The 26,226-nt window shown below is 36.2% G+C and overlaps 1 protein-coding gene across 1 annotated transcript in view; it reads left to right on the plus strand.

Moving 5' to 3' along the window:
• The window catches only part of MLLT3 (MLLT3 super elongation complex subunit), a 279,749-nt gene that overhangs the window by 165,868 nt on the left and 87,655 nt on the right, over window positions 1-26,226 (plus strand). The window contains exon 4 of the mRNA XM_055302686.1: window positions 611-754. Coding sequence (XP_055158661.1) covers window positions 611-754 — 144 coding nt within the window. The remainder of the gene's footprint in view (window positions 1-610; window positions 755-26,226) is intronic.

The following is a 26,226-nucleotide window of genomic DNA, read 5'->3' on the forward strand; positions in this document are numbered from 1 at the left end:
TTATTCATGAGAGACACAGAAAGAGAGAGGCAGCAACACAGACAGAGGGAGAAGCAGGCTCCATACAGGAAGCCCCACGTGGGACTCAATCCTGGGTCTCCAGGATCATGCCCTGGGCTGAAGGCAGTGCTAAATCACTGAGCCACCCAGGCTGCCCTCTCCTGAAGTTGAAAGACTTACTAGAGGGAGGAGTTTATTGTAGTTTGGGCAGTGATTAAGAATATAGATTAGAGGGTTGGTTTGAGAAATGTTTAGCCGAGAAAATGGCAGTTGTCGATGATGGGTGTAGGGGGTAGAGTGGGAAGGGAAGGAAGTGGCTTCAGGGCTATCTTAGATTTCTAGTTGGGTGGCTGTGTTGGTGGTGCTATACCACTTGAGATACTGCAGGAAAAACGATGACTTTATTCTTTTAGAAAATAGACTGATTCATCAGGTATTTCCATTTGGCTTTGTAGATAATTCCATGATAATTTTCTTCTTCCAGGACTTTGACACTATAGCTGTTGGATATCTGGGTCTTTTTTGTTCCTTAGGAAGCATAAACTTTGCTTTTAAAGTTTATATATGCTTAACTCTCTCTTTTCTCTCTTAATTTTTTTTTAATCTCTAGGAAGAACCTAAGAAAGTCCGCTTTGATTATGACTTATTCTTGCATCTTGAAGGCCATCCACCAGTGAATCACCTCCGCTGTGAAAAGCTAACTTTCAACAACCCCACTGAGGAGTTTAGAAGAAAGTTGCTGAAGGCAGGAGGGGTAAGTGGCACTGCCTGTGAAAAGCCTTCATATCAAAATCTAGTTGCTAATTTGTTGAGAAGTATATGCATGTTTTGAGAGAGGTAAAAGAGAGGAAGGACTTTAGTAACTTAAGCTGTGGGCTCCTGGTTTGGGATGAAGAGGTAAGTTAACACGAATATTTTAAGTAGGTATGAATCTGAAATTACACTGTTGGTTAGAATAGTTTGATAGTCTGTGCAGTTCAAATCTATTTTAACAAAAAGCCAAAGATAATATACTTTCCTCACTTAAGAAAAGTACAATGTCTGAAGTTTGTCTTATCGATTTATAGAAACTCTTAGATAAAACTGAAAGTCATGTTTAAAGTTAAATAAAAGAGGTCATTGTCCAGATTTTCTTGGGAAAAATTAATAGAAAATGTACAGTCATTCATATGATAGACTTGGGTAATTTAAATATACATTTTGGTTTGTTTGAATTATGTGTAGGTAAAAGATGAATTTCTTTAAAAATTTTTTTAAAGGTTTTATTATTTATTTGAGAAAGAAAGGCGGAAAAAGAGAAAGAGAGAGTGCACGCGAGTATGAGTGGGTAAGGAAGGAGCAGAGGGAGAAGCCGACTCCCCACAGAGCAGAGAGCCCAACGCAGGGCTCAATCTCAAGACTCTGAGATATTGGATCCCTGGGTGGCGCAGCGGTTTGGCGCCTGCCTTTGGCCCAGGGCGTGATCCTGGAGACCCGGGATCGAATCCCACGTCGGGCTCCCGGTGCATGGAGCCTGCTTCTCCCTCAGCCTGTGTCTCTGCCTCTCTCTCTCTCTCTCTCTCTCTCTCTCTCTGTGTGTGTGTGACTATCATAAATAAATAAATATTTTAAAAAAAGAAAATCTTAAAAAAAAAAAAGACTCTGAGATATTTACCTGAGTTGAAATCAAGAGTCAGATGTTTAACTGACTGAACCATCCAGGTACCCTTGTAATACAACTCATTTTAAAATTCGAGATTTATTGTATATTTATTAAGGAAGTGGTTTTTTTTTTTTTTAAACTTATTCTCTTTTCTTTATGGTTATAAAGAATACTGTGATGATGCAATTTGCTTGTGGCTATAGCCTTAAAAATGAAGTCCATTTCTGGGTATCTACACAAAGAAAATGATGACACTAGTTTGAAAAGATATATGAACCCTTATGTTTATTGCAGCATTATTTACAATAGCCTAGATTTGGAAGCAACCTAAGTGTCCATTGGTAAATGAATGGATAAATAAGATGTGGGATATATACATAATGGGATATTACTCAGCAATAAAGAAAGAATGAAATCTTGCAATTCATGACAACATGGAGGGACCTAGAAGGTGGATATTGTGCTAAGTGAAGTAAATCAGAGAAAGACAAATACCATGATTTTATTTACATGTGAAATCTAGAAACAAGCTAAATAAACAACCGAACAACAATAAAAAAATAAAACAAAACAAAAAAACCAGAAACAGACTTGGAAATACAGAGAATAAACTCTAGTGGTTGCCAGAGGGGAGGACTGATAAAGAATGTGAAGGGGATTAAGAGGTACAGACTTGGGATCCCTGGGTGGCGCAGCGGTTTGGCGCCTGCCTTTGGCCCAGGGCGCAATCCTGGAGACCCGGGATCGAATCCCACGTCGGGCTCCTGGTGCATGGAGCCTGCTTCTCCCTCTGCCTGTGTCTCTGCCTCTCTCTCTCTCTCTCTCTCTCTCTCTCTCTCTCTCTCTCTCTCTGTGACTATCATAAATAAATTTAAAAAAAATAAAAAAATTAAAAAAAAAGAGGTATAGACTTCTAGCTATAAGATAAATAAGGCATGGGTATGAAAATATAGCATAGGGAATTTAGCCGGTAAAATTGTAATAATTTTGTATGGTAACAGATGGTGACTACACTTAACTATGGTGAGCATTTCATAATGTATATAGCTGTCAAATCACTATGTTGTACACCTGGAAATAACACGATGTATGTCAACTATACTTTGATAAAAAAATGAGCTGGTCCATTTTAAATCCTGATTCTTATTATTTTCTTTTTTTATGATGGGTGGCATTTTATGCTTCTCATTATTCCTCTCGGATATGTAATTAGGTGGGTGATTGGACCCTGTCGATTCTGGAACTTGAGTACATCAGGCTTCTGATAAGAGTCCTAGGAAAGTAAATATGACACAAGAACTTTTTCAAACATCACTTAGTCCCAGAGTACTCAAGGCTTGCTCATGAGCTAGAGGAGAGGTTACAGGTCAGTGATAATGCAGCAGAGTGCAGCGCTACATCCTGATAAGGTCTCCAGTAGATTTCTGTCTTCCTTTTCTCAGCCTTTATCTCAGAACTGTCCTCCTTGACTTTCCTTCTTTGTATTTCTTTAAGTGCTGTTTGAAGCCTGTAGATTTTTTTTCCTATTAGACTTAGATTGTGTCTTGGCACCTCTAAAATAAGTTGAAATGTGAAATATTCAGGCAAACCAGTTTTTAACAAATTCTTTAAGAGACTGATTCCAGTAAATTTTGTTGTTAAAATTTAAAAATGTGTTTGGAATAATAGTAATCCTATAGATCCAGTTAGTATGGGGACAATGAGTCTTTGATGGAAATGTGGGAATCTGCAGCCAAATAAATAATATAAATATATATATATATATATATATATATATATATATATATATATATATTGGCTTACTTAGATTTTTGGCTACCTTGTATTGTTTCTACCTGATGTGTAAATATTTATCATTGTGTTGATATTAATGCAGCCTGTCATGGTGTTACTAAATTATGAGTCTTTTTTATTTTATTAGAAATCTTTCTTTTAAGCTTTATTAACATAATTGACATACATACAACATTGCATAAGTTTAAGACATACAGTGTATTGATTTGATACATTTGTCTGTTGCAGAATGATCACCACCATATATTTAGCTAACATCTCCATCACGTTACATAATTACCATTTCTTTTTTTGGTGAAAACATTTAAGATCTACTCTCTTAGCAATTTTGAAATATACAATTCCGTAGTATTAATTATAATTGGCATTCTTTCCATTAGATCTCCAAAACTTACTCCTCTTACAACTAGACATTTCTATTATTGGACCTGCATTTCCTCTTCTTCCCCCACCTCTAGCATCTGGTAGCTACCATTCTAGCCTCTTTTTCTAGTTCAGCTTTTAAAAATCCCATGTATAAGTGATATCATACAGTATCTGTCTTTCTCTGACTTATTAACTTAATGCTTTCAAGTTTCATCAATGTTGTCACAAATGGCATGATGTCCTTGTTTTTCATAGCTGAATACTACTCTGTTATTGTATTCATTCACTTAGAATCTGTTTCCAGATGTTGGCTATTGTAAATAATGCTGCAGTGGACATAGAAGCACAGATATTTTTTCAATATTTGTTTTTATTTCCTTTGTATACACACACAAACACACATGTGGGATTGCTGGACCCTATGGTAGTTCTATTTTTAATTTTTTGAAAAACCTCTATATTATTTTCCATAGTGGAAACACCAGTGTACAGTCCCACCAACAGTGCATTAAGGATTCTATTTTCTCCATATCCTCTCCAATACTTACCATTTCTTATCTTTTTAATTATAGCCTTTCCAACAAGTGTGAGGTGATATCTCATTGTGATTTTGATTTGCATTTCCCTAATGATTAGTGATGTTGAGCACCTTTTTATGTACCTGTTGGCCATCTGTGTATCTTAGGCAGATTTTTAAATTGGAGTATAGTTTCTGCTATTAAGGTGTACGGATTCTTTATATATTTTGATTTGTCAATATTGATTTGCAAATATTTTCTTCTATAAGTTGCCTTTTTCATTTTGTTACTGATTTCCCTTACTTTGCAGAGCTTTTTAGTTTGATGTAGTTCTACTTGTTTGTTTTTGCTTTTGTTGCCTCTGTTTTGATGTTTATTAGAAATCCTGTTCATGACTGTGTCTCTTCAGATAACCATTTTTTTTCCTGGGTTTTAGGGTGAGAGAAGGGTGTTGTGTTTCTTATACTTAGACATTAGACATGTGTGATATAGATATATATATTCTACCTTTATAGGCAAAACTCAATCCCTTATCCTTATGTACCGTGTGAAATCATTATAGCTTGAGGCATGAGTGGAGTAAACTTACTGTTTTGGGTATGGTTCCTTCTCCTAACTTTTTAACCAAAAGTACATAACACTATTAAAAGTTGAACTTGGCTTTTTGAGAGATCAGAAAGGTTGTTTTTAAGCTAGTAGCATCTTAGAAAAATGCTTTTAACTCTTAGAAGAAAATGGCTTCAAAGAGCTTTTTGCCAGAAGAATCTTGAAAACTTATAGATTTTTTTTTCTACTTCAAAATCTATAAACCAATAACTACATGACATTTTTTGGTCCATAAGATTCTCTCTTTTTACACTCTGTTATTTCTTCTTCTTCTTCTTCTTCTTCTTCTTCTTCTTCTTCTTCTTCTTCTTCTTCTTCTTCTTCATCTTTTTCTTCTTTCTTCTTTCTTCTTCATCTTTTTCTTCTTTCTTCTTTCTTCTTCTTCTTCTTCTTCTTCTTCCCTTTTTTTTTTTTTAATGTTGCAACTCATTTCTAAATAGTCTCAAAGAAATGTACCCTGGGGATCCCTGGGTGGCTCAGTGGTTGAGCGTCTGCCTTAGGCCCAGGGTGTGGTCCTGGAGACCCGGGATTGAGTCCTGCATCGGGCTCCCTTCATGGAGCCTGCTTCTCCCTCTGCATGTCTCTGTCTCTCTCTCTCTCTCTCTCTCTCTCTCTCTCTCTCTCTCTCATAAATAAATAAATAAATAAATAAATAAATAAATAAATAAATAAATAAATAAAATCTTAAAAAAAAAATGTACCCTGTGTTCTTCTGTTGAATCAGTCCCTAATATATACTTAGGATATTTTGCTTAGAAAAGAAAAACTTTTGAGGGAAGAACACATTTGTAATTAAGCATTGTTTTCTGAGAATGTTGGAATACAGAATGATTTCATTTACAAGACCTTAAAGGTAGTTTCCTCTGAATGAGGAACCTCATTGACACTGCTAGGGAAATTGTAGAACTGGTTTAGGAGGTAGCCCCTGTCAGGCCTTAGGTAAAAGACAGAAGGTAGGGGTCAGGAAATGGAAAACAACAACCTGAAGGCTCCTAAGAGATTGCATTTATTTTGAGATCTTAATTTATTTGTTGTTTGGTAGGAGGGGTAGAGGACAGTGAGCAATAAACTTTTGAGGGTAGGACTTGATATAATTTATTTCTTCTTGGATTTTAAGCAAAAGGACCAAATATACAAGCACCTCTGAATTCCACTGAGATATTTCTACTTGTTCTTTTTTATAAATGAACTGATGAATTCCTTTTGAGTGATTTTTCAAAATGCTTTGTAGAATGTCAGGAATTTTTTTTAAGGGTTTATGATCGCAGTAGATGTTTTTGTCTTTATTTACTCAGTCACCTTCTTACTAGCTAGAGTTCAGTCCTACTGAAAAATTGAAGAGCTTAACGTCCATTACATTTGATTGAAAGAGGATGAGTTTTTCTTTTGGGTATTGGCAAAGTAAACATACAGATAGTGTATGTCATATAACTGAAAGTCATCATGTTCCATTAACTCACCTCTCTGGGGTTTTCTGTGGGGAGGGAGTGTGATACAATGGAAGAAGTTTTGCAGTCAGGCAGACTTAAGTAAAAGCTCATGTTTGTCATCTTCTCGCTGAAGAAAATTATTACATCTCTTTGAATCTGTTTATCTGTGGAGTGGATGGGATTGTTTTTTCCTTATTGGTAATATCCAAACATGGTGTGTTGCACTTAGCAGATAACCCAGCCCTTTGGTTTGTATTCCTTTGTTAGTTTAGAAAATCAACAGATCTTTAGCCATGTGTATGTCAAACACTTAAAGGTACTGTGAAAAAGGTTTGCTGTGTAGTGTGAGCCACTCTAGACTTAGTGATAGGAAGACATCTTTACCACTAGTTAGTGTGACTAGCACATTGGTAGACCTGTGTTCGATTTAAAGAATATTAGCCCATGGTATCTCTCTTCAAGGAGTTTAATTCTGGCAGCTTGTATTTTGTTTGTATAAAGTAAAACAAAGATCTATTCAGAATACATTTTTTTAAGATGTAAGTTTTCATTAGAAAAATTATGAGTTCTTATCATTGTTCTTGATTCTAAATTTCTAGCAGACAAATAAAGGCTTCTTAAAACCCTTACAAGATTTCCTAAGTTGTATGTTCAGCACGGTAGTTGTATCCTTATGTTCCTGTGAAGAAAGCACAAAAGGGACAAGTATCTTTGGAGAATCGAGTTTATGTTACAGCTGCTCCCCTGTTTTTGGCCTGGAAATCAAATGGTCTGCTGTGGTTCTGTTGTTCTTTATGGAATGGTGGTAGGATACTGGTAGATTTTTTTTTTTTTCTTGCTTGCTTTCCTCAATTAAACAGGCCAAAGTCTAAACATGTTGTTCAGTCTATTTCTGAATCACTGGCAAGCAGTTAATTTTGAGGATTGAAAATTAAAACTAACCACAGCAGTTGTTAAAACTAGGGTTTCTATAGGCAGAAATCCAATTCTGTTCAGACACCACCTGTTTCAATAGGACATTTCAGACGCCCATTTGGCAGGCTTTGCTGGAGAAGACATGGGGAACATGCTTACCGTCTGTGTTAAGTCTGCAGCATAATGCAGTCCTGCTTCTCAGAGTGACAGTTACATTTATATAGGATATGTTTTTGCAAGGAATAAATTGGAATCTTTTTGAAACACTGCTTATTGTGAAGTGGAATTCAAGTCCACAGCAGACCCCCACCAAGGGGTTTTGGTTATTAAAGGACCAAAGGGATCTCATGATAAGGAGCTTTCACTAATGCAGCTGTGCAAGCCATGAACGTAGCATTTTATTGCAGGGCTCTGGAATGAATCTTGTCTTGGGCTGTTTAGTATTTCCTTTTGTAGGGGAATTTAGAACACTTCTAATTTCTAAACAGTGTAGATCACATTCTCTCCCCCCCTTTACTTTTTTTTTAATAGGTAAATACACACATAATACAAAATGACATACAGTGAGTCGTCTTTCAGGCCACCAGCAAAGCTGTAGTGAATAACCTTTTGCCTAGTTCTTTGTGCACATGGATGAGTATATCTGTAGGATAAATTCCTAGGAGTAAAATCATGGCTCCGAGGCAAAGTGGAATTTGAATTTTGATGGACATTTACAAATTGCCTGTCAAAGAGGTTATACTACTCTGTGCTTGCATCAACAATGTGTGTGAGAGAGTACCTATTTCTCCACACGGTGATTTACTAAACGTTCCCCCCCAAATGATGAGTGAAAAATATCTAATTTTTAATTCAGATTTCTCTTATGAATGATGATGAGCATCTTTTCATATGCTTAAAAGCTATTTTCGTTTCCTTTTGAAGACCACATTTTAATGTATTTTAAATTGGAAATATTCTAAGTGTTTCAGTTTCAGCTTAAATTTATGGGTATTCTTCCCACATACTTGCATTTGGAAAGGTTACAACAAAATATGGAAGCCTCTTTAACCGAGGTCCGTGTTTTCAGGCTTTCTTCAACGTGCAACAAATTATGTTCTTAGGAACTGATTTGTCAAGACTTGGGCTTCTAAAAATATAAGTGGCTTTTGTGGCAAACTCATCACAGTAGTGCCCAGAGGATGGATAGCTGGCTGCTTATTTTTAAAATGACTCAAAGAAAATAATACATGGAAGATTATTTTAGTGGCTGTTGCTGGACAGCTTCATTCAATTTTTGGATATTTGTTTTGGGGCAAGTGTGCCTTCTTGTTACTTCCTGATATATATCATCTTGTAATTACCTGCCCAAAAGATAAAAGGATGCTGGTGTTTTTCACCAGTATCAACAAAAGGCGATTTATTTAAATAAATGTAGGATCAAGCAGGCTGCCTCATTTATTTGGTTGTTTGTCAGAGGTGGGGTTAATTTTCTGTCACATATACTATTTTTTTCTCTATTCCTCCTACCTACACCCCCAATGCCACCCCCCTGAGCCTAGAAAATTAAATCATGAACGTAGAGCATATATAAAAATGATAAATAGAATGTCAAAGTTGTGAGGCTTAATTCCAAATGTAACATTGATCTCATAAATTTTTAGGGAAAGCATGTCATAGTAGAAAGTTATGTCACTCAGCATATTTAATGGCTTTATGGTTTAATTTCACCCAAAGTCATAGAAGTCAATAGCAGGACATTGGGGACTTTTGAAAATATGCACCAAAGAATAGCTGTGGTCTAAAATAATCTGCCTGCCTTCATTTGTTCCTTCTTTCCTAATTACCTACTTACGTTTTCAGTAAGGAGGGAAAAAAGCGAGGTACGCTTTTCACTCATTCCACAGCTCAGATTTGCTTACTGCATAAATTGAACAAGGGCTAAATAGAAAAGAAAAACAGGTAGATGTGCCTGAATGTGTACCAGGGAAAATTCTGTTGAGTGTTTAAACTCTCAGTGTTGGAGGGCGTGCCACGTTTCTTTCGGCAGACCTCCCAGGAGAGGCAGTTTAGTGGACTATATGGAGGAGCCTTAATTTAGTCTTGAAAGGAAATACTGTGATATTTGAAAGAAAAGCAACACATAAGCCTACCCCTAATTTCCACCCCCCAGTGCACAAAAAGCCAAGAAAATAAGAAATGAATAGAAAAAGGGGGGGGGGGAGCATGTGAATCTTGGAGATTTTCAAATTTAAAAATGAACAATTCTTTCTCTTTTCAAATACATATTATAATTTAAAACTGTGGTTCAGTTTTTCCCTCTTGGTTCAGGTAATTCATTATGTGCTTGTTTTAAAGCTGCTTACAAAGCTTATCTAATATATCTGGATCTGTTGCGTTCTAGCATTTTAGTAAAGGAACTGGTTTATGAGAGCAGCCTTCTACCTTGACTGTCTTACTGGATATTGTTTTGGCTCATATTAAGTAAAAATAATTTTTGTGATGGAGGTAGAGAAGAGAAGCTATTAATGTTTTATTTCATTTTATTTGTTGTATTTTTGTTGTCACATAAATTATTAAAAAAAACTGACAGTGGTGGGATCTGACAGCAGTAGTTTAAAAAAATAAATGTCTTAGACTCTTGAAATAGATATTTGTGTTTCCTTTCTAAGGAGTAAGGATAAATGGTAGGTAGTTTAATATAATAACCCTTGTCACCACAAGGGACATAGCCATGGTGTGATAGAAACAATGTTTGATTTGAAATCTGAAGGCACAAATTCAATTCTCCGATCTGCTGCTAATTTACCTTGGACTTTTAGGTTGGTGTAAATCTAAAATAAGCATAATATCCCCTTCCTCCCAATGAGATTTTTTTCCCCTCCCAATGAGATATTAAATAAAATGTGGAACGTAGTTAGTCAGTCAGCAAGTAATTGTTTTATGTATTGAAACGACCTCTTTTTTTCCTGCAGGTTTTTATTAGGCTTTGGTTTAAATCATAGTTTTTGTTACCTAGAAAGGTGAAAATAAAAGACTTCTATTCTAAGACTTTGACATAATAATGGTGTTCTGCTGGAAAGAACATGTTTTAGCCCCAAGAAGAAATCTGACTTTTTACTTGTTTTTAAAATAAATATGTGCTAATTTTAGAAAAATGTAGACTTTCTAGAAAAGCAGAAGAAAGAAAATACATTGTTTTAATCCCTTTAGTCACTGTCACCATTGTATTTCTCCTGTAGATGAGATCTCACAGGATGTTTGTATTTGTACTTAATGTATTACACATAAGTTTCATGTTTTAAACTACATGACTTTATTTTTGTTCAAAAATGTTCTCACACCTCAGAGGATTGATGTAAAGATTTCAGTTGTTTCTTAAGAAGTTCCAGTAAGGTGTTCTATATTTTTGTTTTCTCCTTAAATCTCTGATGGCTCTCACGGATAAACGATGGCCTAGTGTTTTTATAACTGGATGGGCCATGTTAGATCTGTTATTTGGATAAGTTTGTATTTTAATAATTGTAGGTGTAGATTTTGGAATGTGCCTTTATATGGAATGTGTCCTTAGAGTGTAGACTGTGGTAGTGCAAAATGGTTAAATATAAAAGGCTTTATTAATGGAAAGATTGAGTAATATAAGGATGCCCTATCCACAAAACAAAGTGGTCCTTTCAAAATAAAAATGGAATATAATAAACTATTATCAGAGTAAAAATGGAATATAATTAAAACCTAGTTAACTTTATAAACTTTGGTCTTAACACTAACTCTTGGTGATTCAAGAGATACATTTGGATGGGTTATATAGACAAGTCTACCCATACGGTTGGTATCTGTAGTGTCATTGGGAAAATTAGAAATAAATACTATACCTCTCCCTGCCCTATGAAGCCTTACCCCAAGGAACATGGCATAGCTAGCATAGCATAGCGGGATATCAGCTTGCCTTCTTCCCACTGGCCAAGCATCCTGTGTAGGGGACCATCTAAACCACCATTTATAGGAATGGCACTCTTTATAGTTTCAGACAAAGTTGATTTTGATGTTAAAACTATCTTATCTCAGATAGTCTGGACAGGAATGTCTGGGGGAAATAATAAATACAACTTTATCAATTTTGTTACCAGAATATTCCAGTTTTAACTAATAATACACTATCTGTTAACTAACTTGAATTTAAATTAAAAAAAAAAAGAACGTTCCAGTTTTTAATAGCTATGTCCTTTCAAAGGTTTAGCCTCACCTCTTGTTCTGTCATTCTGCTTTGTGTTTTCAACTTATGACACTATTGTGCAACATCCATAGATATCTATAAAGGTCTGGTTTAAGCATAGGAAGCAAGAGGACTTTTGATAAGACCATTGTGCTAAATCAGGGGTTTCAAATGTCAGTGAGACCAGGCTAACCCTTTGAAAGAACATACCTACAAAAACTGGAAGACTAGCTGTATAATTTAATATAGGCCCTGCTATTGGGAATTTCACACAATGGGTCATGATATATTATTTTTTTAAGTTAAAAATTAAATAAAGTGGAATTTTTCTTTTAGGTATTTTTGACCCTTGAATGCTTCAGTAAAGAGAGCATTCGTGAACTCCAGAACAGGGAAATTCTAGATCTTAATAGTCACCATTAATAAGCAGCCTTTCACCATATTCTAGTTTTAAGATGTACTTTATCTGCTTTGACTCCCCCTCCCCCTTTTTAAAGATTTTATTTATTTTATTCATGAGAGAGAGAGAGAGAGAGAGAGAGAGAGAGAGGCAGAGACATAGGCAGAGGGTGAAGCAGGCTCCATGCAGGGAGCCTGATGTGGAACTCAGTCCCAGGATCCCAGGACCATGACCTGAGCCAAAGGCAGACACTCAACCACCGAGCCACCCACGTGTCCCTTTGCTTTGACTCCTTACGTAGGTCCCAGGGCTAAGGCTGGAACTTGTTCATGTCAAATCTTATTTCCTCTATGTCCCTTCTGTATTTTTTCTTTTTAGATTTCTGTTTCTCCTGTTGATAAAGAAGGATTTTGTTTCTTTTGTCCATCATGCCCCTCTCTCAAGGTCAAGTTTTTTGAACTTCTCTTTCCCTCCTTCCGTCCCTCCCTCCCTCCCTCCCTCCCTCCCTCCCTCCCTCCCTCCCTCCTTCTCTCTTCTTTCTCACCCCCCACCCCCGTCCCCTGGGATCATCTTATCTGAATCCTGTTCTTTTTTATTCTTCTTCTGAGGGGATTTTTGTGGTTTATATACATACTCCCAATTTTGGCTTCAGTTCTTTTTTCTTTTTAATTGAAAAAGCATGTTGTGGTTAAATCTTTTCTGATTTACTTTTATTAAATGAAACTGCATTGAGGTAAATGATGTATGTGTTTCTACACTGCAGAGCAACACAGGCTATGTATGTCTCACAGGCACAGAGATAAATGCTGTACTTGGTTAATCAGCCTTGAAGGTAATTAAAAGCTATATGAATTATTGAAGTATGTAGTAGCTTTCTCACTGCTTGATTTTCTGTACACCTATTCTGATCTCTTTTTGGTGAAGAAAATATAGCCCAGCAGTGAAAAGGGCAGACTCTCTTGTGAAACAGACCTTTTTTCAGAGACTGGCATTGGCATTTAGTAGCTATGTGGCTTTGGACAAATTAGTAATCCCTATTGGCCTGTTTCCTCATTTGTAAATGTAATTTACATATTATGTATGTTTTAGAGCTGAAGGTATTCTTTAATACTTTTTTTTAAAATTTTTTATTTATTTATGATAGTCACACAGAGAGGGAGAGAGAGGCAGAGACACAGGCAGAGGGAGAAGCAGGCTCCATGCACCGGGAGCCTGATGTGGGACTCGATCCCGGGTCTCCAGGATCGCACCCTGGGCCAAAGGCAGGCGCCAAACCACTGTGCCACCCAGGGATCCCCAGAATACCCCAGAGAAGGTATTCTTGATGTAATAGATCTAGCTTCCCATTTTGCAGATGGGTGAATTAAGGTATCAAATACTGAAATGACTGACCAAGGGAGAAATGAGTCAGGGTTTTTGTTCACTATTCTTCCATATTCTTTCTGCAGTAATACAGAGCAATATTAGTTTTCTTTTGAAAATTCAATTAGGGCACCCCGGTCGGCTTGGTGGTTTAGGGCCGCCTTTAGCCCAAGGCATGATCCTGGAGACCCGGGATCAAATCCCACATCGGGCTCCCTGCATGGAGCCTGCTTTTCCCTCTGCCTGTGTCTCTGCCTCTCTCTTTCTCTGTGTCTCTCATGAATAAATAAATAAATCCTTTAAAAAAGTGCAATTAAAAGAGGCAAGAAATTAAAACAAATTGCCAAGGCCACTTCTCTTGGTTACCTTAGGGTCACTAGAGCAGTCTTGCATGAATCTCCTTCCTGAAGACAGGTTGGATAAATAAATTGCCAGAGTGTTAGGAGTCTCTCATATTCTGTCTCCCTCCCTGATATTTCTCACTCCCAACTCTGAGAAACGAACTAGGGGTGGTGGAAGGGGAGGTGGGTGGGGGGTGGGGGTGACTGGGTGACGGGCACTGAGGCGGCCACTTGATGGGATGAGCACTGGGTGTTATTCTTATGTTGGCAAATTGAACATCAATAAAAAATAAATTTATAAAAAAAATAAATAAATTGCCAGAGTGCAGCAGCTCGTTTGTGGCTGGCAGCAGACTTTATTCTTTTATGTCTTGCTTCATAGACTAAAGTTCTCTGTATTTCTCTTGCTTCTGAAGTGCAATTTTTGTGGAGAAAATGACATATAGGGATCTGCTCCCCACCACCCAAACTTTCGTAAGCCAGCATCAACCTTTCTGTGGGGATGGTTACGTTTTTTATTTCTATCAATTAAAGGCAAGCAGAACTTTATGGAGTCATTTTTTTTTTTCAGCTGAAGAGCAAGAATATGCATGATTTTAGAAGTGGTTTTCTCGGCATTAACCAACTTATGAAAAATACTATAATACAATCAAAAAATAACTTTGTAATCTACCAGATTTTTGAAAGTAGAGATGCAAATAAGTCATGGGGTAGTGGTGATTTTTGAGTGTTTACAAACTAAAAGATTTTCTTTTTTAGACTACAAAGTTAGAGGGTAATATACTTGATTAGAATCAGCTTAATGTGGCTGGCTTGCCACTTTTTTGGGGAAACTCTTTTGACTTCTTGATATTCTCTCTGTCATCCAGGCTGTCTCTCTCTCACACACATGTACGCATTCTAAAATCAAGATACATGACCCAAAAAATGGTTCAGAGAATTTGAATTTAGGAGAGCTAGGGCAGGTTCAGGAAATCCAAGGAAATTTTCAAGTTCTGGAAGACTTCTGGTAGGAGATTTTTATCCTTTTGCTTCTTGCTTCATAGATTGAAATTCCATGAACAAAACTGTTTTTTGCTTCTGAAAATCAAATTTGAGAGGACTTTCCTGAGTCTTGCCCTATCCCTTTTGCCTTCTACTTATATCCCTCCCGCCTCCTACCCAGGTAGTTATAGGTGTTAGATAAGACAAAAATAAAAATTCCCTTCCAGGAAGCTAATTTAAAATTTTTTCTTTTTGTAGCTTAGTACTTGCCTTATCCAGAGAGGAAGTAAAAGTACTTTTAAAATGTTTTGATTACCCACCGAGTGCCAAGATTACTGCTAATGCTGGGTATGCAGTGAATGAATGCTGGATTTTTTTTTCTTTCTTTCTACCAAACTAACCCTTGGCCAGTTTTCAGGGGATTAGAGATTCCCATCATCTCAAAGGACCAGAATAACCCAGCTCAGTATCTGAAGGGAAAAAAAGGAAAGAAGAGCAAAGAAAGAAAGGTTAGAAGAGAACCAGGGAGGGTAGGTATGGGGGAGGAAAGAAAAGATATTTCTAGCCATCAGACCAGGCCACTCTAGTGTGCTTTTAAGAGAAAAAAATTATAGTACTTTAAGTCATCCACTTCTTTTAGTGGGGCCCCAGAGATTGTTTTATTGGACCCTGTCCCCAAAGGGCTTCTGAAGACCAAGGATGGCCAAAACTAAGTGTTTTCTCTTCTGGAAAGCAGGTTTTTTGTGTAGATCGTTAGATGGTCCAGTTGAATGTATATAAAAGTGTCTTGTTTCTACAACAAATCCTACCAAGTGGAACAGATTTTCCCAGATAAGCCAGAGATAGGTTGTTGCCAAATACATCTTTGAATATTTATTACAAGGTTATAGTCTTTTTCTTCAACAGAAACAACTGGTTTTAGTTGAGAAGAAAATGTGAGGACTTCAGACTACGTGTGTTTTTTGTTTGTTTTCCTTGCTTTAGTATGTGGGATTAAAATAGAACCTCATTTGGAATTTTTGAAAGCAAACTCTGTCTTTCCTTAGGAAAGCCTTGATTTAGCTAACAAATCTATTTTGTGTAAGGAAGCCTTGATTCCTTTTGGGATGGTATCTAGATTCTTCTTAGAAGAATATGATGTGATTTAGGTCTTCTCAGTATGAGATGGTCCCTTGAAGAGAGAGTCAATTGTAGTGAAATGAACTGAGAATACTTCTTGGACACCCTCTGATTTTGATGCCTTTCCAAGGGCCCCTTAGTCTCCTAGACATAGGCCATTCCAAACACTATTATATATTTATAATCGTTTATTTTGAAATCTCAAATTTGCAGAAAAGTTGCAAATATAGTACAAAGAGCTTTTCTTTCCTGAACCATCACAGAGTAAGGTGCCATCATGGGATGCTCCGATATCCTTAAAAACTTTGTTTATTTCCTTCTATTTTATAATCATAACGCAACTGTTGAAGTCAGGAATTGACACTGATGCAGTACCAACCTCTATTCCTCAGATCCCATTCAAAGTTTGCAGGTTGTTCTGCTAGTGTCCTTTATTTTTGTAGCAAAAAGATCTAGTCTAGAAACAGAGTATCATTTCTCTTTAGTGTCTGTGAACAAAGAATAATTCCTTGACTTCATGAACTTGAAATTTTTGAAGATTTGGGGCCAGTTACTGATAGCTGGCCCTCCATTTAGGTTTGTATGGTATTTCCCCATGACCAGATTCAGATTTTGCATTTCTGGCAGGAATATTACAGAAGTGATACTGGACTCTGCTCATAGCACCTCATCACATGATTCGGATTTTCACTGTACCATATCCATCACTACTGTGATGTTACTCTGGTCCTGTGATTCAGATGGTGTCGGCCAGACTCCTCCACTGTGAATTACTCTCCCCCTCACTTCTTAATTAATGATTATTTTACTGGGAGGTATTTTGAGAAAATGTAAATACCTCATTCCTCCTCAAGCTTAAGTTTATTTTCATATTTATTATATCATAACAGACTCATAGATATGTATCTTTTTCTCTGAGTTATAATCCATTACTATCATTATTTACTTTCATGCTTAAATTATCTTGATTTGGCCAATGGGAGCCACTTCAGTCTGGTTTCTGTGTCTTTTTGACATGCTCTGATGAGTGTTTGTATACTTCCTGACTTTCTGCTACAAGAAGATGTTCTAGGCCTATTTTTGGTATTTTGCTTGTCTCTGCCCTAGATTCAGCCATTTCTTCAAGGAGCATCCCCTTCTTAGAGACTCTGAGACCCTGCATGGTTGCCTTTCCTGACATTACCACCTTCTCCTCCACTGCCACTGCTTACGTTGCTTGGCCCTACCTAATAGCTTTTGGACAGAACTGTTCAGGAAGTGGAACGGCACCTTTTGTTTTAATTTAATCATGTACGTTAGCTCTGTGTGGATTGGGATGGGGGGGCCTGTAACATAGTTGCTGTGTCATCCTTTAGGTCCTAATATATAATATAGTAAATGCAGTATACTTGGGTAGCTCAGTGGTTGAACATCTGCTTTTGGCTCAGGGTGTGATCCTGGGCTCCCGGGATCGAGTCCCGCATCGGGTTCCCTGCATGGAGCCTGTCTCTCCCTCTGTCTGTCTCTGCCTCTCTCTCTCTCTTTCTCTCTCTCTCTATCATGAATAAATAAGTAAAAAATAAATCTTAAAAAAATGTTCAGGATAATGAATTCATTCAGAGACAAATATTGCACTGTGCATTTATTAGGACTCAGTCATTCCAGGCAGTGGATGCACATGACAGTGAACCAAATTTAAGAAACAAGAGAAAAAAACATATATTTGCAGAAACCCTGTGAATAGAAATAGTTGTGAAGGATGGAAATAATTTTCTAAGGCCACCGTTTCCCCAAGTGTATTCATTTATGTTAGTATGTATTCAGTGAAAAAAATGTTTTGACTTTGCATTTTTTAAACTGTAGTTCTGGGCAGCCTGTGTGGCTCAGCAGTTTAGCGCTGCCTCCAGCCCAGGACATGATCCTGGAGACCTGGGATCAAGTCCCATATCAGGCTCCCTGCATGGAGTCTGCTTCTCTTTCTGCCTGTGTCTCTGCCTCTCTCTCTCATTCTGTGTCTCTCATGCATAAATAAATAAAATCTTAAAAAAAAAACTGTAGTTCTTACTAAAGTTCATAGACTAAATGTGTCACAGATTTTTTTTTTTTTTGCCTTGGTATAATAATTTCTTTTCTTACGTTACTATAGCCCCTCTTTTCTGCCTGAAGAGTACTGCTGCCTCTATGGCTAACTGCTTTTAAGGGCAAAATGGAAATTTTAGTAATGCACAAATGTTCTATTAGTTAACTCCACCCTATAGTTTGTTAGTTTCTATAACTTTGACCAGAGATACTTTCAGGGGGAAAAAAAAGTGTTTTTTTTTCTCATTATCCTTTTGGTAACAAGTAATAGAATGTAGAAACAATAAGAGTAGATCATAAGCTTTTTGTTAACAGAGTTAATCATCTCTTATTTAACTCCAGAGGGCAGAAGAGTAATACATAGCATATAATCAAACTCTTTCTCTTTTTGTATTATAAAATTATTCAAGCATATATTTGACTGCCTATACTTTGCCAAGAATCTACCTACCTACTTTTGCCAAGTACCTACCTCACAGGACTCTTAAAGGATTAAACGAGTCAATGTTTATGGTTTGTTCATAACACCTAATAAATATCTGTTGAATTGGAATGTGATATTCTCTTGCCTGTGAGGTTGTGACATCAGGAGTTTTAAGCTTTTCTTAACATAAAAATGTTACTACGCTATAATCGATACATCTGAGAATTATAGGTGTTTTATATGTAAATTATAAAACAAATGCTATAAACCTATCATTCAATTTAAGAATGAGGGTTTGAACAGAACTAGGGCCATTCAAACTACCTGTATACACCTTTCTGGTTCATCCTTTGCCTTCCCCAGATGTAACTACTCTCCTGAATTTTCCTGAACTTTTGAATGTGGTTTTACCACAGATGTGTCTATTCTTTTATTTGTTCAGCTTTGATTATTTTTGGTCTTTAGAAAAATGGTATAATGTAGGTAATTTTCCGTGACTTGCTTTATTTACTCAGTACTCTGTAAGATTGGTTATTATGTTATTGACTTCACTGCTGTATAATGGTCCATATAGCATGATTTGCCTATCCATTCTCTTGTTATCTAGATATCTAGACCCACCCCCCCTTTCTTTTTTGCTGCTGTGAACAATACAATTATGAATCTTCTGGGATATGTGATCAACACACATGTGCAAGAATTTCCAGGGCAATAAATTTCAAACTTTTATGACTGTGACGCATGGTAGGAAATATCTTCTTAAAAAAAAGACAGAATGTTCTCCATAATGAAAGGACCCACATATGCAAATATATGTAGACAAATGAGACAAAAGCTTAGTAAATTAATGCTTACTCTTTATACACAGGACTCAGTCTATTTTATTTTATACTGGTTGACTTACAGATAGTGATGCAATCCATCATATAGCTTTCCAGTCTTACTAATAGGTTCTGTTTGAATAATAATTCTCTGAGTCAGTGGCTCTCATAAACTGTAGGGCCATGAGACTCATCTGGAGAATTCATAAACATGAAGACTTCTGTGCTCCACTACACAGATTCTAATCAGTAGGTCTAGCATCGGAATTTCTGGGGATGCCTTTGTGGCTCAGCAGTTGGGCATCTGCCTTCAGCTCAGTGCGTGATCTGGGATCCGGGATCGAGTCCCGCATCAGGCTCCTTGCAGGAAGCCTCCTTCTTCCTCTGCCTGTGTCTCTGCCTCTCTCTGTGTGTCTCTTGTGAATAAATAAATGAAAATCTTTTAAAAAATAGAATATGGGGGATCCCTGGGTGGCTCAGTGGTTTAGCGCCTGCTTTTGGCCCAGGGCACGGTCCTGGAGTCCCTCGTCAGGCTCCCAGCATGGAGCCTGCTTCTCCCTCTGCCTGTGTCTCTGTCTCTCTGTCTCTCTGTCTCTCTGTCTCTCTCTCTCTCTCTCATGAATAAATAAATAAATAAATAAATAAATAAATAAATAAATAAATAAAATCTTAAAAAAAAAGAATATGAATTTCTGGGGTGTTGGGGTGGCTCAGTCGGTTAATCATCCAACTCTTGGATTCAGCTCAGGTCATGAATTGGGGTCTTGGGATTAAGCCCTGCATAGGGCCCCACACTCAGTGGGCAGAGTCTGCTTGGGATTTTCTCCTCCCTCTCCCTCTATTTCTCCCCTCCCGCTCATACTCACTCTTGCACATTCTTTGTCTCAAAAATAAATAGTTCTTTAAAAAACAAAGATTTATGTATTAAATAAAGAGAAAGAGCAGGGATGGAGGGAGAGGGAGAAGCAGACTCCTTGCTGAGCAGGAGTAATGCTGAGTTGTTGACCTCCTGGCCCGCTTAGAGAATTACAGTGCTACAGTACATACTTGGAAATAGAATTGCTGAGTAAAAGGGCATTCATATATTTGGCTTTTAATATTTTATATAGTAGTTGTAACCATTTTGAGTCCTATATCAGCAGTATGTTAAGAGATCCCATTGCTCTCTTTTGTAGTTAGACTTGTTTATCTATGCCCATTTTGTAGGCATAAAATTATATCTTATCATTGTCTTATATTTCATTGATGAGTAATGTGGCTAAGCAAACATTTCAGTGGCCATTCATGTTTCTCTGTGAAACGCTTTCATGTCTTCTTATTTTTCTATTTTTTTGTTAGGGATCTTTTATATTCTGGAGATATGGATCCATTGTTGATTATATTTACTGTAGATATCTTTTTCTAGTTAGCTCATTTGGTGGCTTTTTTTTACTTTATGGTATCTTTTGATAAACAAATTCTTAATTTTAATGTGGTCAGATTTTTTTATTTTTTTATTTTTTTTGGTGTCCTGTTTATTATGTTCTTGTATACCTCAGGGTCATATAGATAATCTCCTGTATTTTTTTCTAACATGTTTGAGAAATTTTGCCTAACATTCAAATATTTTCAAACATCTGGAATTGATTTTATGTGTGGTATGAGGTAAGAGTCTAATTTAATTTTTTCCTATGTAGAAAAGCAGTCTCAGCATGTTTTATTGAATTGTCTGTACTTTACCCAGGAATCTACAATGCCTACCTTGTCAAATGCCAGATTTTCATATATTTGTGAATCTGTTGGGGGGATGTGGTTCATTTCTATTCCACTGGTCAGTTTGTTGATCTCTGTAGTAATATCACAATGTTGTTACTGCTATAGTTTTATAATGAGATTTGTTATATAATGTGATGAGTCTTATTACATCATTCTTTTTTCTTTATGTAAATTTTAGAATAAGTTTAAGTTCTATGGAAAATTGTTAGGATTTAGATTGAAATTACATTGAATCTGTGGATAATGAGTGTTCTTATCCATGAACCTAGTCTATCAGTTTAGTTTATTTAGTTTTTCTTTAAAGTTGTTAAAATGTTAAGATATTTTTGATAAAGGTCTAGCTAGTTTTTGTTTATTCCTGGTACTTTTCATTTTTTAAATTGCTGTTATAAGCAGACTGTTGTTTTCTTTATGTTGCTTATGTGTAAATATCTGTACTCAAAAAATTAGTGAATTAAAAATAGGCAATTTACACTTGCAGATTGATAATTCTAACCATCTTATAAATTTATTAATTCTAGTAACTTTTTTTTTAAAGATTTTTATTTACTTTAGAAAGAGAATGCATGTGCTTATGTGTGGGAAGGGAGGGGCAGAGGGAGAGACTCTTCAAATAGATTCCTCACTGAGTGTGGATTCCATCATGGGGCTCTATCTCATGATCCATGAGATCATGACCTGAGTGGAAACTAAGTCAGTTGCACAACCAACTGAGCCACCCAGGTGCCCCTAATTCTAGTGTTTATGTATAGTCCTTTAGTAAATAATGACATCTGTATTTCTTATTTTTCTATCCTTCCCCCCCCCCCCGCCTTTTGTGGTCTTTTGTCAGTAAGACTGTTCTCTCAGTAAATCATAAAGTATACATGTTTTTGATTTTAGGGGCACCTGGGTGGCTCATTTGCTTAAGCACCTGCCTTTGGCTCAGGTCATGATCTCAGGGTCCTGGGATCAAGCCCTGCACTGGGCTCCCTGCTCAGCAGGGAGCTGCTTCTCTTTCTTCCTCTTCTTGCCCCTTACCAACTTGTGCTCTTTCTCTTTGTTAAAATAATAAGATCTTTAGGGAAAAAATGTTTTTGATTTTAAAGGGAATAATTCTAATAATTCACCTAATGTGTTTGCATGGGATTTTAGTAGCTACTTTTTGTCACAATGAGAAATTTATCTTTGTCCTATTAAGGGTTTTGTTTTTTCTTTTTTAAAAAATCATAACATGAGTTTTGTTTCTGTCACACAACTTGTTAGCATCTCTTGAGATAAACAGATGGTTTTATTTTTTAATCTGTTAATACGGTGCTTGACAAGCATTTTTATCATGGTAAAATACTCTTGGAATAAATTCTTTGGATATTGGAATTCTTGGGATAAAACTATTTGGTTTTATTCTCTTAGGTTCCATTCCCAACTGTATTAATTACTAATATTTTCTTTAAAAATTTTGCATCCATATTCTTGATTTTAAATTGGTCTGTATGTTCCTCTCACTTTTCTTGGCAAGTTTTCTTACCTTAATAATATTCACCATGTAAAGCGAGAAGTTTTTTCTGTTTCCATCTTTTTGGAAGAATTTTTGTGAGATTGAAATGATCTTTTTCTAGAACTTGCTTGTAAAACTCTTGTGGGCTTGATATTTTTTTGTGGGAAGATTTTTAAACTACTTGCCTTTAATAAAGGATTATGCTTGAGTTTTATTTCTTTGTAGATCAGTTTTAGTAAGTCCCATTTGCCTAAGAATTTACTCTCAAATTTGTTGGTAAAAATTTATTTATAATTTTCTCATCTGTTTAATCTGTATCGTACTTGCAGGTGTATTCCTCATATTCCTTTCTGTTGTTTGTGCTTTTTCTCCTTTGTCTAATCAATCTTTTGCAAGGGCTATGAATTTCATTAGTTCTTTTCAAAATTTTTTTCATTGGATTTGGTTTTTTGTACTTTTAATGTTTTACTTTTATTTATTTTTCTGTTGATCCTTTTAAAATTTAAATTCAGCTAATTAATATGTAGTGTTTTATTAGTTTCAGAGGTAGAGGGCAGTGATTCATCAGTTATTCATATAACTATGATACCCAGTGCTCATCACATCACATTCCCTCCTTAATGTCTATCACTCAGTTACCCCTTCCCCTCCCCCCCGCCACTCCCCCCAGGAACTCTCACTTTGTTTCCTGTGATTAAGACTCTCTTAGGATTTGTCTCCCTCTCTGATTTTGTCTCATTTTATTTTTTCATCCCTTCCCCTATGATCCCCTGTTTTGTTTCTTAAATTCCATATGAGTGAGATCATATAATTGTATTTCTTTGATTGACTTATTTTGCTTACCATAATACCATCTAGTTCTACCACGTCATTGTAAATGGCAATATTTCATTTTTTTGATGGCTGAGTAGTATTCTATTATGTGCCACATCGTCTTATCCATTCATCTGTCAATGGACATCTGGGCTCTTTCCATAGTTTGGCTATTGTGGACATTGCTGCTGTAAACACTGGGGTGCAGATGTAATCCTCAGGATTACTACATTTGTATCTTCGGAGTAACTATCTAGCAGTACAATTGCTGGGCCATAGGGTATAGCTCTATTTTCAACTTTTTGAGGAACTTCCATACTGTTTCAATGGATTTTGTAGAGTTTTTTTTATTAGTTTTTTTTTTAATCTTTGTACTCTTTTTTTAAATTTTTTTTTTTTTAATTTATGATAGTCACACAGAATGAGAGAGAGAGGCAGAGACATAGGAAGAGGGAGAAGCAGGCTCCATGCACCGGGAGCCTGACGTGGGATTCGATCCTGGGTCTCCAGGATCGCGCCCTGGGCCAAAGGCAGGCGCTAAACCGCTGCGCCACCCAGGGATCCCCTGTACTCTTCTTTTAACTTGAGTTCATTATGCCATTGTTTTCCAAAATTCTCTAATTCTCAGGCACTTTTTTCAAATACAAGCATTAAAGGTAAGATTTTTCCTCTAAGTACTGTTTTTAACTACATTCTACAAATATTAATAATGTATAGTGTTTTCTTTATTCAATATGATGAGTTTGAAATGTTCTATTTTAGTTTCTTCTTTTTTACCTGTGAATTGTTTAGAAGTGTGTCTTTATAATTCAAAATGTGTGGAGTTTTTTTGTTTTTGTTTTTGTTTTTATGTGGGGGTTTTGTTTGTTTACTTTTAACTTAATCACATTACCATAATTTTTTCTTAAATTCATTTACCTTCTTCCTGAAGTAATTAGTGAAAGTCTCCTACTCAATTTTTGTACTAGTATAAAAGTTTGACTATTGTCCCTGTTATGAAAAGTGGTTTTGCTGGTTGTGCAATTCTAGGTTGACATTTACATGCAATACTTTGAAAATATTTTTTGTTTTTGTGAAGTCTGATGTCAGTCTAATTCACGGTTATGATAGTAGATGTTCAGCAGTTATCTCCCTTGGGGGAAAAATTCCTGGTTTTTAGGTTTGTTTATTTCCATGGTGTAACACTCTTGCTCTGTTGGGTCATTGCCTAGCTAGGAGGAGATGTGCAGTAGCAAACTGTTATGAACTATTTCTACTATTCTGATTGATAGATGTAAGTATCTCAAGAGCACAGATAATAGTATGTATTAAAATAATTAGGAAGTGATGGGTTTTATCTCTTACCAGTGCTTTTCATATTTTTTCTATTTGTAAATTTATGTAATTTAACTTTTACTAATGACCTTTAAAAAAAAAAACTAGTTCACAGAATTCCTGAAAATTTAACACTTGGCTCTTGTAAGCCTGTATTAGCCAGCTGTAGTATACCACTCATTTGTTCATTTTTTTAAGTAGGTGATCTCTTGGTTTTTATTGCCTTTACAGTCTTTTTTACCTTTAGTGTTCTTTATTTTTACTACAATGTGTCTAGGAGTAAATTCCTTTTCATCTATGCATATATGTTTTTTTTATATTGTACTTACTCTTCTGTGAATTCATGGCTTTTATGATTTTGGAAAATTTTCAGCCATTATGTCACCTGTATTCCATATTTTTTCTGAGTCCCTGATTAGATATTTATTATTTTTATTCTGTTTTCCATGTCTCTTAATAGCTTTTATTGTTTCCATTTTCTTGTATTTTAGTGTGTGCTCTGGCAGATTGTTCATATCTATCTTCCAGTTCACTAATTCTTTTCAGCTGTGTTTAATTTGCTCTTTAATCCATTGAGATATTAATTCCAACAGTGATTCTCCTGTGGGACCTCCCCCTCTACCCCCACCCTTCCCTCCCTCCCCATTTCTTAAAGTCTTACTTGTTTCTTTTCAGTGTCCTGGTAATTTTTACTCATCTTTTATGCTTGGTAACTTTTTAGATTCCAACTTTTTTCCTTTTCACACTTAATATATATTATTATTTTATATTCTGCACTTGATGGTTCTGATATGTAAGATCCTTATGGCCCTTCCATAGACTCTCAGATGATGATGGCTTGTTTCTTTGGGTTCAGGGATATTTTGAAATTGTGAATTCATATCTGATTTAACTGAACTTTGAGATTCATCCTGAATTCAGAGTACTGAATTGTGATTCATATCTGGTTTAACTGAACTTTGGGAATCATCCTGAATTCAGAGTACTAATAGCAGATTTGTGAAGGCTTCTCCTCAATTTCTGAGAGACTCTGAGGTTCAGATTGCCAGATAGACTATAGACTCCAGGTTTAGTGTTTGGAGGCCTCTGTGCCCTTTGGGCAACTTCATTTCATATAAAACTGTAGATCACAGTTCACATTCTAATCCCTCCTTTCTCCTCTTTTTGTTCCCCTTCTCTTTCATATATTCTTAATTGTTCCTTTTTAAATTTTATTTTTTAAGATTTTATTTATTCATGAGAGACATGGAGAGAGAGAGGCAAAGAGACATAGACAGAAGGAGAAGCAGGCTCCCTCTGGGGAGCTTGATGTGAGACTCGATCTCAGGACCCCAGGATCATGACCTGAGCCGAAGGCAGATGCTCAACCACTGAGCCACCCAGACGTCCCTCTTCCTTTTTTTAAAAAGCCCAGCAGCGAAAAATGTAATTCTCCAATATCTACTTGTATTATAGTGAGAGTTCCCAAAGAGACCACCATATTGCCTGAATTAGTTTTTTCCTGGGAAAATGTTATATGTCTAGCAGTTTTAATGTAGTTCTTCCCATATGCTGGAGACTCAATATGTAATGAATAACCATTGAGACAAGAGAGCATAACTGGGATTATGTTTTCTCCATTATTTAATTGTGTCTCTCTTTGAGTTTTTTATTTTTGCAATGATTTATTGAATTTTTATGTGTCAGGCACTCTTTTTCATCTTACACTTCCAGCTACTCCATTCCAGTATATATTGAAGATTGACTATTCCCTTGAGTAACAATTGCTTATCAAGGCCTCATTGTCAGCAATATAGCTAGTACTAGAAGAGAAGACTAGAATGATCTGGCCAATATGTTTTAAAGCTTGTTGAAGAAAAAGGAAATTGTACAAAGCTAAATATATATATAAA

The sequence above is a fragment of the Nyctereutes procyonoides genome, unplaced genomic scaffold (assembly GCF_905146905.1).
Source record: "Nyctereutes procyonoides isolate TBG_1078 unplaced genomic scaffold, NYPRO_anot_genome, whole genome shotgun sequence".
NCBI lineage: Eukaryota > Metazoa > Chordata > Mammalia > Carnivora > Canidae > Nyctereutes > Nyctereutes procyonoides.